The sequence below is a fragment of the Octopus sinensis genome, unplaced genomic scaffold, assembly GCF_006345805.1.
Source record: "Octopus sinensis unplaced genomic scaffold, ASM634580v1 Contig13618, whole genome shotgun sequence".
Classification (NCBI taxonomy): Eukaryota; Metazoa; Mollusca; class Cephalopoda; order Octopoda; family Octopodidae; genus Octopus; species Octopus sinensis.
In genome coordinates, this window is record NW_021833017.1 from 36,723 (window position 1) to 53,151 (window position 16,429).

Here is a 16,429-nt window from a genome sequence, read left to right on the forward strand (position 1 = left end):
ATATATATATATATATATATACACAAAACTCCACTTGTGAAGACCCGTTGAGGCAAGTGAAAATCAAAATCAAAATCAAAAATCAAATTCAAACCAAATCAAATCAGATATCAGAAAGCAGAACCAAAATCGAAGCCGATCAACATCAATGGAAATTGCAGCTGTGATACCAGTGCCGGTGACAAGTAAGCGAACCATCCGATCGTGGCCATTGCCAGCGCCGCCCCGACTGGCCTCTGTGCCGGCGGCACATAAAAGCACCATCCGACCGTGGCCGTCTGCCAGCTCTGTTTGGCACCTGTGCAGGTGGCACGTAAAAAGCGCCCACTACACTCACGGAGTGGTTGGCGTTAGGAAGGGCATCCAACCATAGAAATACTGTCAGATCAGACTGGGCCTGAAGCAGCCTTCTGGCTTCACAGACCCCAGTTGAACCGTCCAACCCATGCTAGCATGGAAAGCGGACGTTAAATGATGATGATGATGATGATGATATAGGTATATATTGAGAGAGAGAGAGAGAGAGAGAGAGAAAGCATTGAATCCCTAACTACTTAATTCATCCCATCATTCTTCTACTGTTTCTCTCTGTCTCTTTTACATTAACCCCTGGTACTACTCTTCCCCTTCCTCTTTCCCCTCTCTGGTTCATTACTTTGGCTAATAAATCCCTCCTACCATAATTTAACTGTAACCTCTCTCTACCCCATGTATAACGTCATCTCTCTCTTTCCTGTTTCAGTTGTGGGAGCTCTTTAACCTTAAGAATTACAAGGCAACCTTACTCACATAGGTGTCACACAAAACACACCAAGTAAACTCTGTAAAGGGGTTCGGTGAACTGAGCACTCTTTCATCTTACTGGGAACAAGGCGTCTTCTACTGTGCTGGTGCCATGAAAAAACCGTACCCAGTCTACATTCTGTAATGTGTAAGAAGGGCTTCCAGCCAAAGAAACCATGCCGAAACAGAAACACTGGAACAGAATGCAGCTCCCTTGCCTGTTGGACCCTGTTGAGCCAGTTACCCCATGCTGACATGGAAAGCAAACACAAAATGATGACAGCAGCAGTGACAGTGTGTGTGTCCGTGTGTCCATGTGTGTGTATTTTTTATACATTATAATACACTAGCGTCTTCCAGATGGGGAATGTTTTTCAGCTTAAGTTTCATCTTACTTTTATATACAAGTTGAAAAATAAACATCAGCTGGTAATAATGGAATTGTGGATGGCAGACGCATGAGCTGTGACGTTTGTTTTGACAATGGTGAATAGAGAAATATACAAGGACAGAGAAAGAATGAGAGCAAAAGAGAAGATGAAGCAGAAATTCCTGCCAAGGTACACTCGGTCATTTTAAGTGGAATCTAATTACAAAAGAATGATTTTCAGTCAAAAGTTCAGAAATTTAAGCTTTTAATTAGCTAATGTAATTATTAAACTAAAACTTTACAAATAAAATGTTACAAGTGGATTGAAAACACCACAGGGAGCCAACCAGGTGTATGTATATATATATATATATATATATGTATATATGATAAAACAAATGGTTTACACCTGGTAGCCAACTGTCTTTCATTTGTTATATATATATCTTTGGGGTTTGGGGATTTTTATTCATTTGGCAGCTTTCACCTTTGTCTTTAAGTGAAAATTTGTGGTTTGATCATTTTGACTGCTATATTTAGCATGCTGGTACTGCTTGTTAATACCCTTAATTATTAATTTATATATATATGTGTGTGTGTATACGTATGTATGTGTGTATATATATATATATATATATATATATATATATATACACACACACACCTGTATGTGTGGGTGAGAGAGAGGAAATACAAATGTACTAATACATGCCTTGTGACATTTTCGGTAAAGACGGGCAGAAAGTTCATATTTGCCTCCTTCAGATAAACACCATGCTGATCTGATACACATGTTACAATCAAAGAAATACTTGGAAGCTATGAGGAAGTGCTTCTGCTTCTTGGCAGCTGAGTCTTGCATTTGAGCCTGTTGAACATACTGGAATGCTGTTGCCACGGTTTCTTCTTTCTTGTGACCACTTTTCTGGAAACACTTTATAGCAATTTCAAAGTGTTTTCGCTCAAAGAAAGACATTCCTTTCGTAAACCATTCTTCTGGTGTTGAGCTTCTGGCAAATTCAGTATTGTCAGGGTCTAAAAATAGGAGAATAAACACACATGCATAAAAACAAAAACCACACTCGTAGCATAACGGGGTCAGTAATTACAGACCCCATTATGTAGCTACATTTATTACAGCTACATAAATTACAGACCCCATTATGCAGCTAGATTACAGCCACTAATTAGTGGCTGTAATCCAGCTACATAGCTTTATGGATCTGATTGTTTTTGAACGTAACTCAGAGTTGCATGGTGGTAGATTGCAAACTCAGTAGAGCTCTGTAGAACATGCCTTGTGAGATCTGATTATATCTGTGAATGTTCTGACATCAGAACCTATCGGAAGGCTGTTAGCTTTGGTTTCCATTCCAATCAATGAAGCTGATTAAATTTATTAAATTCCTCCCTTATAAATTTAGACATTGTACCTAATTGTAATGGTAAGGACAATGACAAGCGACGATACAGCCAGATAGTTTCACAGTGACCCTTAATAAACACATAGGAACACTAGTGATACTTTCATACCAATTTATTCATATACACACACACACACACACAACTATCCGTGCACACAGTTGTTCTGACACACACACACACATCCATATATATATATGCTGTAGTCTTTTACACACTCATCAACTTATTTATGCACAACTTTACTCATCTTACATATCCTCCACATGTCTACCAAAACATAACTCCAAACACCCACACACACACACACACATTTCAACATTCCTTCGTTTGATATGATCATATAACTGAGTGTAATTAAATATCCACCCCAAAACAACCTCACACACCCAATGTCATCACCTCTACAAAAACTGGACATCTTATGGAAAATTTCATACCTTCACTAGAAGTATCAACAGATGCAACCAAACGCAGAACCTGAAAATACTCAAAAATTGGGGTTCGTTTTTCATTGGATATATCAAAAATCCAAATGTTATGTTTTGCCCTTGTAAGTGCTGTGTATAAATACTTTAATTCAGAGTTGAGAACCTTGTGCTTGTTTGGGTCAAAGGTTAAAGGATGAGGATGGTTCTCGGAATCAAGAACATCTGCAAAGGAAAAAGAACAAAACAATATTAGTTATTTTTATTGTAGAGTAGACCTGTTGTGTGGCATGTCTTTCTAATTGTTTAAATTTCATATCATTCTATTTGGGAGAAGCTTGTTTGTCCATATTTCACATTGAAGTTCTTTGATCTTGTTCTTACTCAAATGTATTTTACCAATTTTTATACAAAGTGGTAAAACAAAGACACAATGCCTCAGAATTTTTGGTAAAAGTAGAGAGTATTTAACTGACCCTAATATTTGACTGGTACTTGTTTTATTGACCGTAAAAGGACGATTGGCAAAGTTGACCCAGCAGGAACAATATTTCTGTGATTCAAATAAAATATTTCTCAACCAAACTATCTATCAATCACTCCACCCTGCTATCATTCAATCAATCGATCTCTCTATCAGCTAATTGATCTATCTGTTGATTGATCTGTCTATCTATATTTCTTTCTTTCTTATCTTTTCTCTCACTCACTCAATCCATCCAGCTAATCATTTATTTCTGTCAAGTCCGGCATCTTTCTACAAATCCATTGAGCGATTCATCTGTCACTCCGTCCACCTACCTTTCAATTTATTATGTACCAATCTAGTTGTCTAAAAACACATTTCTGGTTTGTTTGTCTGAGACCCCATGCTAACACTGGCTACAGAAAGGGGTTTTATGGACTCCAGTTCCTCGTGGGATGACTTCCACACTAAAGATGAGAATGCATTCGTCCTTTCTGTGCAATCTTGCATATAAACCTAGCTGGATTGATTTGGTTAAGATAGCGTTCATGTTGCTTAGCCCTGGGTCAGTCCTGATCAAGCAAATGTTCAATCCATGATAATCTTGCCCTTTTATATATTCTGGATAGACAATGAAGGGTTTATATTTCGAATATAGATTTTCCATTTTTAAAACAGAAGGGAGTGACTGGTGAGAGATTTGCTTATTTGTAGCAGATCAAGGCATCACCCAGAACCCATCACAACCCCTTTAGCTCATAGAAACCATTGCCATAACAGTTCGTAGAAAGAGTGAAGAAGGTCATGGATGGACACAACTGTTCAATATCACATAAACTTCATCAGGTTTGTGCAGTTAAGATAAGAGGAGCAGAAGCCAAGGTCAAAGGTTGGGGAAATGGAGTAAAGACAAAGGGGAAAGAATTGATAGAGAAGCAAAAAGAGTGTGGACAGGACACGAGTGGCAGGCTCCCATGAATATAGAGCTAATAGGGAGATTTATGGAGGGTGTAGAGTATTCCAGCAGGGCCTTTCGACAGTTATGTCACATGTGAGCAGCAATATGCTGTAGTGTGGTGCATCTGTCCAAGAACAGGCACACATGGAGCCGTTCGGTGATCTTTTTCTGATTAACAAGGATCTATACAGAGGTCAGTTCCTAATGCTCAATTGAAAAGTTTTGAGTCAGTGGGAGAGAGAGAGAGCAGGAGGGGACACAAGTCCACCTAAGTTGAGTTTTATACAAAAGGGATGTCATCAAGTTTTAATAGATAAAATAAAAAGAGGCACCGAGAATGAAGTGTATGTCTTCGGGTCAATTTGAACCCATGACTCTTGGATTGTTAATCTAATATTTCATACATTCCATTCATTCTTTCTCCTCTAAACATTGGTGCTACCATTAAGCAGCAACAATTTGGAAAGTGGGAAATTTCCGGACACTTAGACTTCCACAACAGTTTTCACAAATTAATAAAAGAAAAAAAAACAAACAATTTAATGTGAAGATTAAATGGGGTGGAATTTAACTAGGATTCATAATAAATATATAACTTGGAAAAGAGAAGTCACATTGAATAATGTAGTCTAAGATACACAATGCCTAAGGGAAAAGGGTACAATTATGGCTGAAATGTCATTGATCTACGAGACCAAGACTAATTCAAAGCTAAGCAACAAGAAAGAATGGGATTCACCGAAGTTGAATTCAGCTGATCTTTGACCATTTCCTTGGCTGTCTTCATTGGTTTCTGCAATTATTTCCTGCAAATAGCTTGTTATTATTCGCCATTCATCAGTCACCTGTAATTGATAATTTTTCTTAGAAATGACTGATGCATAAATTATAGTAAAAGAGATTTTTTTATCTTTTAACACCAACCGGTTATTTTATTTGATAAAGAACACAGACACACATCCATGCAGTTTGGCACTGCATCTTTGTCTTCTTTCATCTCCTTCTCAACCACTTCCAGCCGCCACCCTCGGATCTCCTCTCCTCTAGCAAGACACCTGTGCTTGTCTTCTATCATACTTTAGCCTTTCAAAACCTGGTATAAAGTCACTCCCAGCCCCACCTAGAAGTTGGAACTTTCCCTTTTCTGGTGGTATGAAAAGAAACCCCATCCAGTACAGTGCAAAGGGGCTGGTGTTAGGAAGGGCATCCAACCATAAAAACCGTGCCAAAACTGACACTGGAACTCAGTGCTGGGTCCTGTCCAAAGGTCCAACCTCTGCAAGCATGGAAGGAAGATGTTAAATGGTGACAAGGATGACGACATTCATACATCGTACAACCATGCACGTATACACACGTGTATGCAGCACATTATATATGCATGTGTAGTACATGTGTGTGTGTGTGTGTGTTGGGATGGCAGAGGTCAGTAGCAGCAGCAGGATGTAGGGTCAGGAGGCTGAGTGATGTGTGGGTGTGTGCATGAGTATGTACAGGTGTATGTGTGTGCACGTGTCCCTTTCTCCAAACATGACAGTTACCCCCTCTCCTACTCTCTCTCTCACACACACACACACACAAGCACTGTGGTGTGCCCTTGTGCGCTTTTCCTGTCACTGGCCTAGGCAGATAAAATGCAAGGATCTCCACCGGTCAAGGTTAATTCTACTTCTACACATGTCTGTAGAGGCCTGGGCAAGATTTTCAAGGAAGACTGACCATTGGCCATACATACAAGTTCTCCCCTCTCTCCAAGTTACCAATGTTTAATCCAATGGAAAGGTCACTGACTTGGGTCGCATATATTGGGTGGTCAGCATGCACCAAATGGTTGGGTGTACCATTAAGAGGTCGGTTGTAAGTGGTGGTGGCAATGGCAGTAGTAGCAGCCAGCAGCAGCAGTGTGTGTCCGTGTGTCACCCCCACAATAACCAACAGGGTTGCAGAACTACTAAAATACTTTTTTTATCTTTCATGTTGTGTGATGAAGAAATGAAATTTAATAAAGCAATGTGAAGAATGTGTGGCCTTCATGAGAGGCTGGAAGGGAAATTAGATTAACATGAAACTGAAACTGTACCAGAGAATCCTTGAAGAAGTTGTACAAAAGGATATCATTGAATTCTAAGCCTTTTGATTCAGCAATTGTGAGAACAATTGCAGATGAAAGAAAACTGGGTAATTCCTGTTTTGCCTGATTATTTGCCACAAGAATAGCCTGAAATAGAAGAGAACAAAACATGAGAGAAAAGGCAGAGAACAACACGAGAGAGGAAGAAAAAGTAACAAAAAAACAAAAAAACTATCGATATATAACTAGAAATAGTAACAGTACAAAAACAACAACATAAGCTTAGCTATTGAATCCAGAAGGATTCAATTAAGATTGAATAAAACAAAAGAGATTTTTATGGTTCTTTGCATTATGGTTTGTCTGAGAAAATTCAGAGAATCTGAAATACATCAGAATTGGATTCAAAAAGTAGCACTACACTTTGTAGATTCCTTGCCAAAGGAAAATCCATCCAAGAATTATGGGAACATAACAACTACATTGATAACATTCCATGCCTTTCTAGAATTCTTATAAAATCAAAAAATTCTTGATTTCATCCAGTTTTGTGTACATCCGATGTAACGATATTTTGCGGAATCATTTGTCATAATTGTTGCATGATATGCTACATTCTTTCTTTTTAAGAGAAAAACTGTAGTATTCCGGGCACGTGCCTGCTATATCCTAAGAATACATGTCTATCCTGAGGATACACATCTTAGAAGAACAGAATGGAGTGAGTGGAACAAGAACACACGAAAATGAAATGTTGCTGAAGAGGTCATAGAGTGCAACAAAAACTTTCTGAACAATGGACATGAGTTAAAATAATAAAATAAGAACAGTAATAAACAAGTAAAGAATATATATATATATATATATATATATATATATATATATATATATATATATATATATATATATACACATACATATATATATATAGTGCGTGTGTTTATTTGGCAAAAAAAAAAAATTACCATCCCAAAATACAATATCTGTTTCAACACCTGATTTCACATCAGGAATCTTGCAAAATGAATTGACATACTAATATGTATGTATGTATGTGTATATATATATGTCAGGTCACTTTCGAGTGCTGCTGGTAACATGTAACCCAGTACAACCTGTGGCATGGTCGGGTCATCGGCGACTAAACCGGCAACCCCACCAAGCTCGCTTGGTGAGGAGGCTGTTTATTGGACACCCTGCGGGATGAAAAGCAAAACCCCTCAAAGGGCGGAGGAACTCTTGAGAGTCAACGGCCATCCAATAAATGCGGTTTTTTTTAAGGCTTAAGGCTGTATCATGCGCGGGGACATAGAAATAATCGGACTGAATACCCGATCGCGCGGTTAAACCATTGGGAGTGAAGGACTCCTAGCCTTTGTTAAGGCATCCTTCTAGGAGAAGGTAACTCAGGTAACTGGGATAACTCAGTGGTTACCGATGATGTTGACTTGTTCTTCTTTTCAGATTATGGCTGCTGTTGCTTAGTGAGTGGGATTGACTCAGTGCACAGCCTTTCTTCACTTTAAAAAAAAATCTTCTTGCACAGGCATTGCACGATAACATTGTTCATGATTGTTGATAGTGCTGTGAGTCTCAACTGAATGGCTGGTTGTGGCCTTAAAAAGCAAATAAAAGTCACATTCGATCACAGCACCAATAACAGTTAAGCTTCGTGCAATGGCCATACTCGATAACGAGGGAGCAGCCATCATATATATACATACATATATATATATTTACACATATGTATGTCTGTGTAATGTGAGTGTCTGTCTTCGAGTGTATGTGTGTATCTGGATCTAAGTACGTATCTATATGCATCTTTATATATCTGTGTGTATATGTATAGATGTGTATATCCACGTGTACCCACATATATGAGTTCATGTATGTATATGTATGTGTATATATATTAGTGTGTGTGTGTGTGTGTGTGTGTGTGTGTGTGTGTGTGTGTGTGAGTGTATATGTACATGAAACTACTTTTAATCTTCCTTTCATTTTCTATTTTCTTTTTCCTCGAAGCAAATATGACAGCAAAAGCTAATTCGGTCATTTTATCCAAACAGGAACACAAGATTTCCACGTATATTTCAATTTTTTGCGTTTCTATAATATTATTTGCTTTTATTCATTCTTGAACAATAAGCCAGCCAACACTAAAAAATATCTAGTGGGGCTTCTTTACCAAAGTACCTGAAGAGACCCAGACTGATTGGTTGAAACATGTCATACTTAATAAAAATATAATATGAAATCCATCTCCTACTATTAATTAATACCATTATCCTAAGTGCCACTGCAAAGTTCCTGAAGTAAATCCAAGGGAGGTGTACCACAACTATGGATGTCAACCTGTAGCCTCAACCGTGCCAGTTCTCTACTCAGCATTTAAACACACTAATCTAATCATATGTATTTGTCTAAATTTTCTATTATCATATATATATATATATAAACTATTGAAAAGGTTGCAAGACACAACGAAAATTTTAGGAAAATAAAAATAAGAAAAAAGTGGAAATTTTACCAGTGAGTGTGTTACATTATAAGGCACAAAAAGAGAATGACTCTCCCCAGACACAACAGAATATGCTTCAGCACACGAACTCATATAAAGAACCTTGCAAACCAAATCCAAAAATGAAATATATATATATATATATATATATATAGTCATTACAGATATAGGGTGAAATATAATTAATTTAATAAAATCAACAAATTTCACCTAGTAGTATTTCGGTATGGAAAAGGACCATATTCGGTAAAAATTTATATAATTATAATAATAAGAGTTTTTTGCAACAAGTTGCTTAAACCACATACTGAAAATTTTAGAAATAGCAGCTAAAAGACTACTATTCTCCACAGACAACAATATTTGTAACTCACATAAGGAAATAGTGGTCTTTTGGCTGCTATTTCTAAAATTTTCAGTATGTGGTTTAAGCAACTTGTTGCAAAAAACCCTTATTATTATAAATATACATATATATATATATATATATATATATATATATATATATATACATATACACCCACATACAATGGGATTCTTTCAGTTTCTGTCAACCAAATCCACTCACAAGGCTTTTCTTGGCTTGAGGTTGTAGTAGAAGACACTTGCCCAAGGTACCACGCAGTGGGTCTGACCTCAAAACCATGTAGTTAGCAAGCAAACTTCTTAACCATACAACCACATCTGTGCCTATAGTTAAAGGTGTATATGTGTGTGTGTGTGTAACAGGTAAATTCCACATACACAACAGGTCAGCATCACAAGGATGAAGTGTCCCTGGTGAAATACTCAAAACTTACAAGTTTCCTTTTATATATGAAGGAAGAAGAAAGCCAGAAGTGAAGTTCTGGTGAAGTTGATGTGCTTCTGATGCTCAGCCTGAAAATCCGTAGGTAAAAACACAGGTGAGCCAAGAGTGGCAGATCTGTTTCAGCGAACAGAGTAAATTCTTGTGAAATTAAAATAGCAGCCAACTCTCCCACAAATCTTACCATCTTAAATAAAGGGTACACTGGACAACGTAGTCTCTGCTATACAAAATTATGGGATGGTCACAAGTGGAATGGCTTTGACCAACAGTGTGCTGAAACAGGGCTAGTTTGGGGCTCAACAACAACTCTGCTAAAACAAAGGCTGACCATGGACAAAGTGATGGCATTAAAACGGGTGCCATGTTATGTTTACCAATCAAGAAATAGAGGGAAAAAAATGGTCCATAATAACTAGGTTGTTTCATATGAAATGTTGCATTTTTAATTACTTGTTATTTCAATCATTTAAAAACTCAATTATTTACACCTTAATTATTTACACCTTGTATTTAATCTTGACTCTTACTCCTTCCCAATAATATTAGTATACAAAATTCGTACCCACAGACCTTATGAAAATGATAACCAAACTATGTTGAGTGATTTTCTCATAGAGCACAAACTGGGTCACTCTACTGCAGAAGTTCTACGGAATATCAAGTGGGGCCATCAAAACTGTTCAGAGATGGTTCCAAAGCTCGCGTTCAGGAGATGATAGCCTTGAAAATAAACCAAGGGGTAGGCCAAAATCAGTTATTCGGCATGATGGTTTGTTCCACATGAACTGAATGAGATTCAAAAAAAAGACGCCTCGAAGAGTGCTCCTTATTGCTTTCTCAACTGGAATAAGACCATTTTAGCATTACTTGTGATGAGAAATGGATACTCTTTGACAACAGGAGAGTCACCTAAACATTACCCAAACCCACCACTGCACCCTAAAAAAGTTAGTGGTCACTGTATGGTGGTCTGCAAAGGGAGTTATTCATTATTCATTTTTGCAACAAGGAAAAACGGTAACAGCAACATCGTATTGCCAGGAAATTGATTGTATGCATGAGGATGTGAAAAAGAAGCAACCCAGACAAGTGAATTTGCTCCACGGCAATGTACATGCTGACACTCCTCAAGCTACGGTCCAAAAGTTGCAAAGCCTGGATTATGAGATTTTGCAACATCCTCCCTAATCCCCTGATATCTCTCCTACTGATCATCACTTATTTAAGCATTTTGAGCTTTTCATAAGTAATAAAACATTCTTAAACAGAGAAGAGGTAATTGAAGCATTCGGGCAGTTTATCACAGCAAAAAATGAATTTTTTTTTTAAAGATGAAATACATGACATAGAGAAACGTTGGGTAAGCATCACAAATGAACATGGATCGTACTTTGATTAAATAAATCAGTTCTCTAACACTTCTGAAACATTTTATTGTTACCTTTCAAATACAAAATTTCATGTGAAACAACCGAATGTTATTGTGGCACTGGTACTAAAGAGGTTCTCTTATGTTTTCGACAAACTCAAACATGTCATACATACCTGCTGGGCTCCAAATTCTATCTGATTTGATCTCTGTTTTTCTCCTCCCAATAACATGATCAAGTTCTCGTTGTTACAGAACTCAAAGATTTTTGGTTTTGGGCCCTCATATGACCCAAAATCTTTCTCGGTTTTATCAAAAGATTCCGGGAAATATCTATAAGAAGGATATCAAACATTGTGAGCGGTAAAAATAGTGTAAAAGGAAAGAGTGTTGTAAGGAGAACGCAAGAGGTTGTAACATGAGCAACAAGTATGTAACATAAGTGCTGTCACTGTGTGACATGAGTGTCATGGAAGGGATGCAGATATAGGATATGCATGTTTGTATGTGCAAGTGTCAATGTCGAATAAAAAATTAACAGTAATAACACTTGCAAGTCACTTAAGTTAGGCTGCGTGGCATGAGTGCAACTTCAATGTGACAGGAGGATTGTGAGAGTGTAACACGGATGATCTGAGGATGTAACATGACATGAAAACAACAGGAGCTTGCTATGAAAGCAACTGGAGTGTAACAGGAGTGCAAAGGAGTTTCAACACATCACGAGAACATCATCATCATCGTCATCATAGCTTTAACATATACTTTTCCATCCTTCCAAGGGGCAGACAGAATTTAAGGTAGCAACATTTAATATTAAACAAAGAAAACAAAAGGCCACATACCTGTTAAGTAAATCAAGAACACTAGAAGCCAATGAAACCACCCCACTGTGTGACCTGTAGTTGCAGGTCAAATAATGCATTGTCTGGGGTACGTTAATAGAGTGGAGTTGCTTTAAATTTGAACATATCCCTTTTAGGTAATAAAAGAGTGACTTGAGGTCACAGAATCGAAATGCAACACCTCTCATGATACTCTGGGCTGTGTCACCTGTGAGAAACATGTTGTTGGGATTTTCAACAAGTAATATCATCAGAAAGAGTTCAGCTTGGGTAAAATCCTGGACTTCATCGACATAAATCTCATGAATGGGGCAGAAGGTTGGTTGGGAATTACGAAGCCGAGAGAATAAATTAAAAACAACATCCATCTCATCAAACAGATGTCTTTCTCTTAAGAGTTTATTGTATTTCACAAATGCTTGGTATACCTGCAAATAAAAAAAAAACAACATAAAAACAATATATTTTATCACAAAATTAGACACAATTTTGCGATAAAAAAAAGAACAGACACATCAGCAGGACTTGAAACTAGTATTTGTTGTTTGTTGGGTGGTCCCAGGACTAGTTGCACCACAGACAGCTTGCCATTACCCATTCTTAAATAACATAAATACGTTTTTTTTCCTTTGCTAATTTTAATTGATTCTTTTATTTCCACACAATAATTTTCCTATCACTTTGTGTGAGCAGAATAGCTTATTTCTCCTAATGTCTAATGTAACAAAGTATTCTAGTTTGCTAACAAAATACATCAAGGAAAATTCTTAATATATATATATCCCTTGCTTAAATAAATTTCATCATCATTGTCGTTTTAATGTCCACTTTTTTCATGCATGCATTGGTCAGACAGAATCTTCTGAGACAGATTTTCTACAACAAAAGGCCCTCCCTGTTGCAAACCCTCACTTGTTCCAAGTAAGGTAATATCTTCCCATATATACACACATTTTTCATGGAAGATGAGAAATGAACAACTTCACTTTTATGACAACAATAAGGCTCATTTACAACCATTATGTGATGCCCCAACAAGGATGGATACACACACACACACACATACGCATGCTCACACGCACACACACGAGGCTTTTCCAGTTTCCAACTATCAAATCCAATCACAAGGTGCAGCAAAGTGGGACTGAACATAAGACTACAAGGTTGGGAAGCAAGCTTCTTAACCACACAGCTACACCAGCACCAGTGTGTGTGTGTGTGCGCACATGTGTGCCATGTAAAACCCACTCTGCGGGGTGGTTGGTGCTAGGAAGGGCACCCAGCCATAAAAACCCTGCCAAAACAGACACAGCAGCCTGAAGTAGTCTTCTACCTGGCCGACTCCTGTCAACCATCCTACCCATGCATGCGTGAAAGATGGACGTTAATCAGTGATGCTTGCTAGGTAGGTATCATCAATTAACACCCTTGTCCCATGCTGACATGGGTTGGATGGTTTGACAAAGGCAGATGGGTTGAAGGACTGCATTGAGCGTGAGTGTTTTGGCAACGGTTTCTATGGCTGGCTGCCCTTCCTAATACCAACCATTCTACAGTGTACTGGATGCTTTACTCGTGTCACCAGTACAAGTAAGATTATCGTGCAGTTTGCAAGATTACAAACCCCAAATGAGGGCACTTTATGCTACTGTGGCAAAATGGATTTGAAAATGAATGAATATATAGAGATAGCCAGTGGGATGTAAGCTCTGGTATGGCCTCCCAGCCTGGACAGGTTATAGGAGAGATGCCAAAGATGAACAACTTCTTTGCAGTTTAAAAAATGAGTTTATGTGGAGCCAACATATCTACCTAGAAGAAAGCAAAGTTAGAGAAAATTTGCCTGACCCATGCTTGCATAGAAAAGTGGACATTAAGACAATAATAATGATGATCACACACACATATATATGTACACACACATATATATGTACACACACACACACACATAATATTGAACAGTGAGAATGAGTGCTGAACACCACATTGGTGAATATTCTTTAGTTGTGGAATAAGAAGACTACTGTTGGTTTCCTGTGGAGAATTCTCAACAATTATAAAGCCTGCCACATTGGATGCATTTTATATATATACTAGCAGTATCGCCCGGCATTGCTCGGGTTTGTAAGGGAAATAACTATATAAGCATTTTTAGAGAGTTACTTCCCTTATAAATTCGGGCTTTCTTAGCCATTTTTGTTTTGGTGTCTTCAAGCCATGAAGTCGTTGTTCTAAAAGAACGCTGGTTTCCTTCACAACGCATTACGACGTTGATTTCTTTACACTCCCTTCCCCACAGCTTCACGAGGGAGGGAAGGGGGAGAAGCAAACAGGTGCAGCTGTGAGCGTGGACGCCAACTCCGCCGCCATCGACATACGATGCATTTTATGCATTAAAATGGAATAAAAAATGATGTTAAATTATTTTTAAAATCGTAGACTCATCGTTGACGCGCGCTAATAGTCAGACGGGCTCGATATGAATCACGACTATAAGATACCCGAATTTGGTTAAACTGCACCGCAAAATGTGGGAGGAGTTAGGAATCTAAATCGAAAGGGACAGACACTCACACAACTAGAGTTTTATATATATAGATATATATATATATATATATACGAGGGACGTTTGATAAGTAATGCCCCTGACCCACTTGCAGTTGCTTGATCTAGCTGAAATTTTGCAAGTGCAATCATTTATATCTCTATAGAGTAAGTGCCAAATTACAGCTCTGAACTAATTGTGGTTTCTGATTTACAGGTATTTGAACTGAGTCAAGTGTGAAATGGAGCCTGTTGAGTGTCGAGCAGTGATTCGGTTTTTGTATTTGAAAGGACGCACACCACGGGAGACTTTTGATGAAATGAAAGTAACTTATGGTGATGATGCCCCATCATATGACCTTGTAAAACGCTGGCATCGTGAATTCAAACATGGTCGGAACTCTGTGGAAACAGCTCCCAGATCTGGTCGCCCCCCTTCTGCCATTGATGAGGCATCTGTCCGTCAAGTTGAGGCTGCCATTTTGGAAGATCGACGCATAATTATTCGCCAAATAGCCCATGAGGTCAAGATTAGTACCGGGTCTGTGGAAACTAGCATTCATGACCATTTGCATATGTAAAAGGTGTCTGCCAGATGGATTCCCAGGTTGCTCATGCCTTTCCAGAAGCAAGAACGCGTCGAGTGCTTGAGGATGAATTTGGAGATGTGCCAAGAAGATGAGTCAAAATTTTTCAAAAGACTGATTACACAGGATGAAACCTGGGTCCATCACGATGATCCAGAGACCAAAGCCCAGTCAATGCAATGGAAGCACCATGACTCCAAAGAAGGCAAGGGTGCAGCCCTCCGCTGGCAAGGTCATGCTCACAGTCTTCTGGGACCAGGACGGAGTAGTGATGACAGATTTCCTGGCAAATGGTGCCACAATTACAGGAGCCTATTATACTTCACTTTTGAGGAAATTAAGAGAAGTTATCAAAATCAAGAGGCGGGGCAAGATCAGCAAAGGCATCCTCCTCCTGCAGGACAACGCTCCGGTCCACAACTCGCTTGTCGCCAGATCAGAAGCACAGGCATATGGCTATGAACTCCTCCCCCACTCCCCTACTTTCCTGACCTTGCACCCTCTGATTTTCCCCTCTTCCCAGTCATGAAGTTGTTTTTGAAAGGAAAGCGTTTCCCAAATGATGCAGCCTTGATTTCTGAAGTCACGTTCAGGTTGGAGGACCAAGCTGGGGTCTTCTACAAAAACGGTCTCCAGAGCTGCATCAAACGATGGGAGAAATGCGTAACTCTGGGTGATTCCTATGTAGAAAAAGACTAATAACTGTGCCAAGTTCCGTTGCTCTACTGCTATGGGAAGTGGGTCAGGGGCATTACTTATTGAACGCCCCTCGTATAAACAAAAGACGAAGACAGGTGTATGAACAACAAGTAAGTGTATTAGTTTGATGCTCAGGAAAAATGAAAAAGTCTTTTATATTTCGAGCCTATGCACTTCAGCAGAAAGGAATAAGACAAAATAAACAGAGAGAGAATGAGAAAAACTTGTAGATTTCAGCAAGCCAACAAAATTTTTCATTTTTCCCAAGCACCAAACTAATACACTTGCTTGTTATTCATACACCTGTCTTCACCTTTTGTTTTTCTATAAATTTCAACTATATACACCCACACATATATATATATATCAATGCTAAAAAATGTCTGCTTTAGAGAGGAAGTGAAGAATATCTTCAAAGTGTTGCAACGGAGAAATTTATGTTGGGATATTTAAGTAAACACCACAAACAATATTGGAGATCAACCCAAATAAACATAGACAATACACCCGTAATTCATCCAAGCAAAATATTTAATCACTGAGTGTGCAGCAACC

The 16,429-nt window shown here is 38.4% G+C and overlaps 1 protein-coding gene across 1 annotated transcript in view; it reads right to left on the minus strand.

Annotated features, from left to right (window-relative positions):
- The window catches only part of LOC115229705 (TPR and ankyrin repeat-containing protein 1-like), a 73,031-nt gene that overhangs the window by 18,021 nt on the left and 38,581 nt on the right, over positions 1-16,429 (minus strand). The window contains exons 5-10 of the mRNA XM_029800017.2: positions 12,045-12,472; positions 11,376-11,532; positions 6,508-6,645; positions 5,167-5,272; positions 3,016-3,228; positions 1,866-2,188 (exon numbers count right to left, since the gene is read on the minus strand). Of these exons, the coding sequence (XP_029655877.1) occupies positions 1,866-2,188; positions 3,016-3,228; positions 5,167-5,272; positions 6,508-6,645; positions 11,376-11,532; positions 12,045-12,472 (1,365 nt within the window). The remainder of the gene's footprint in view (positions 1-1,865; positions 2,189-3,015; positions 3,229-5,166; positions 5,273-6,507; positions 6,646-11,375; positions 11,533-12,044; positions 12,473-16,429) is intronic.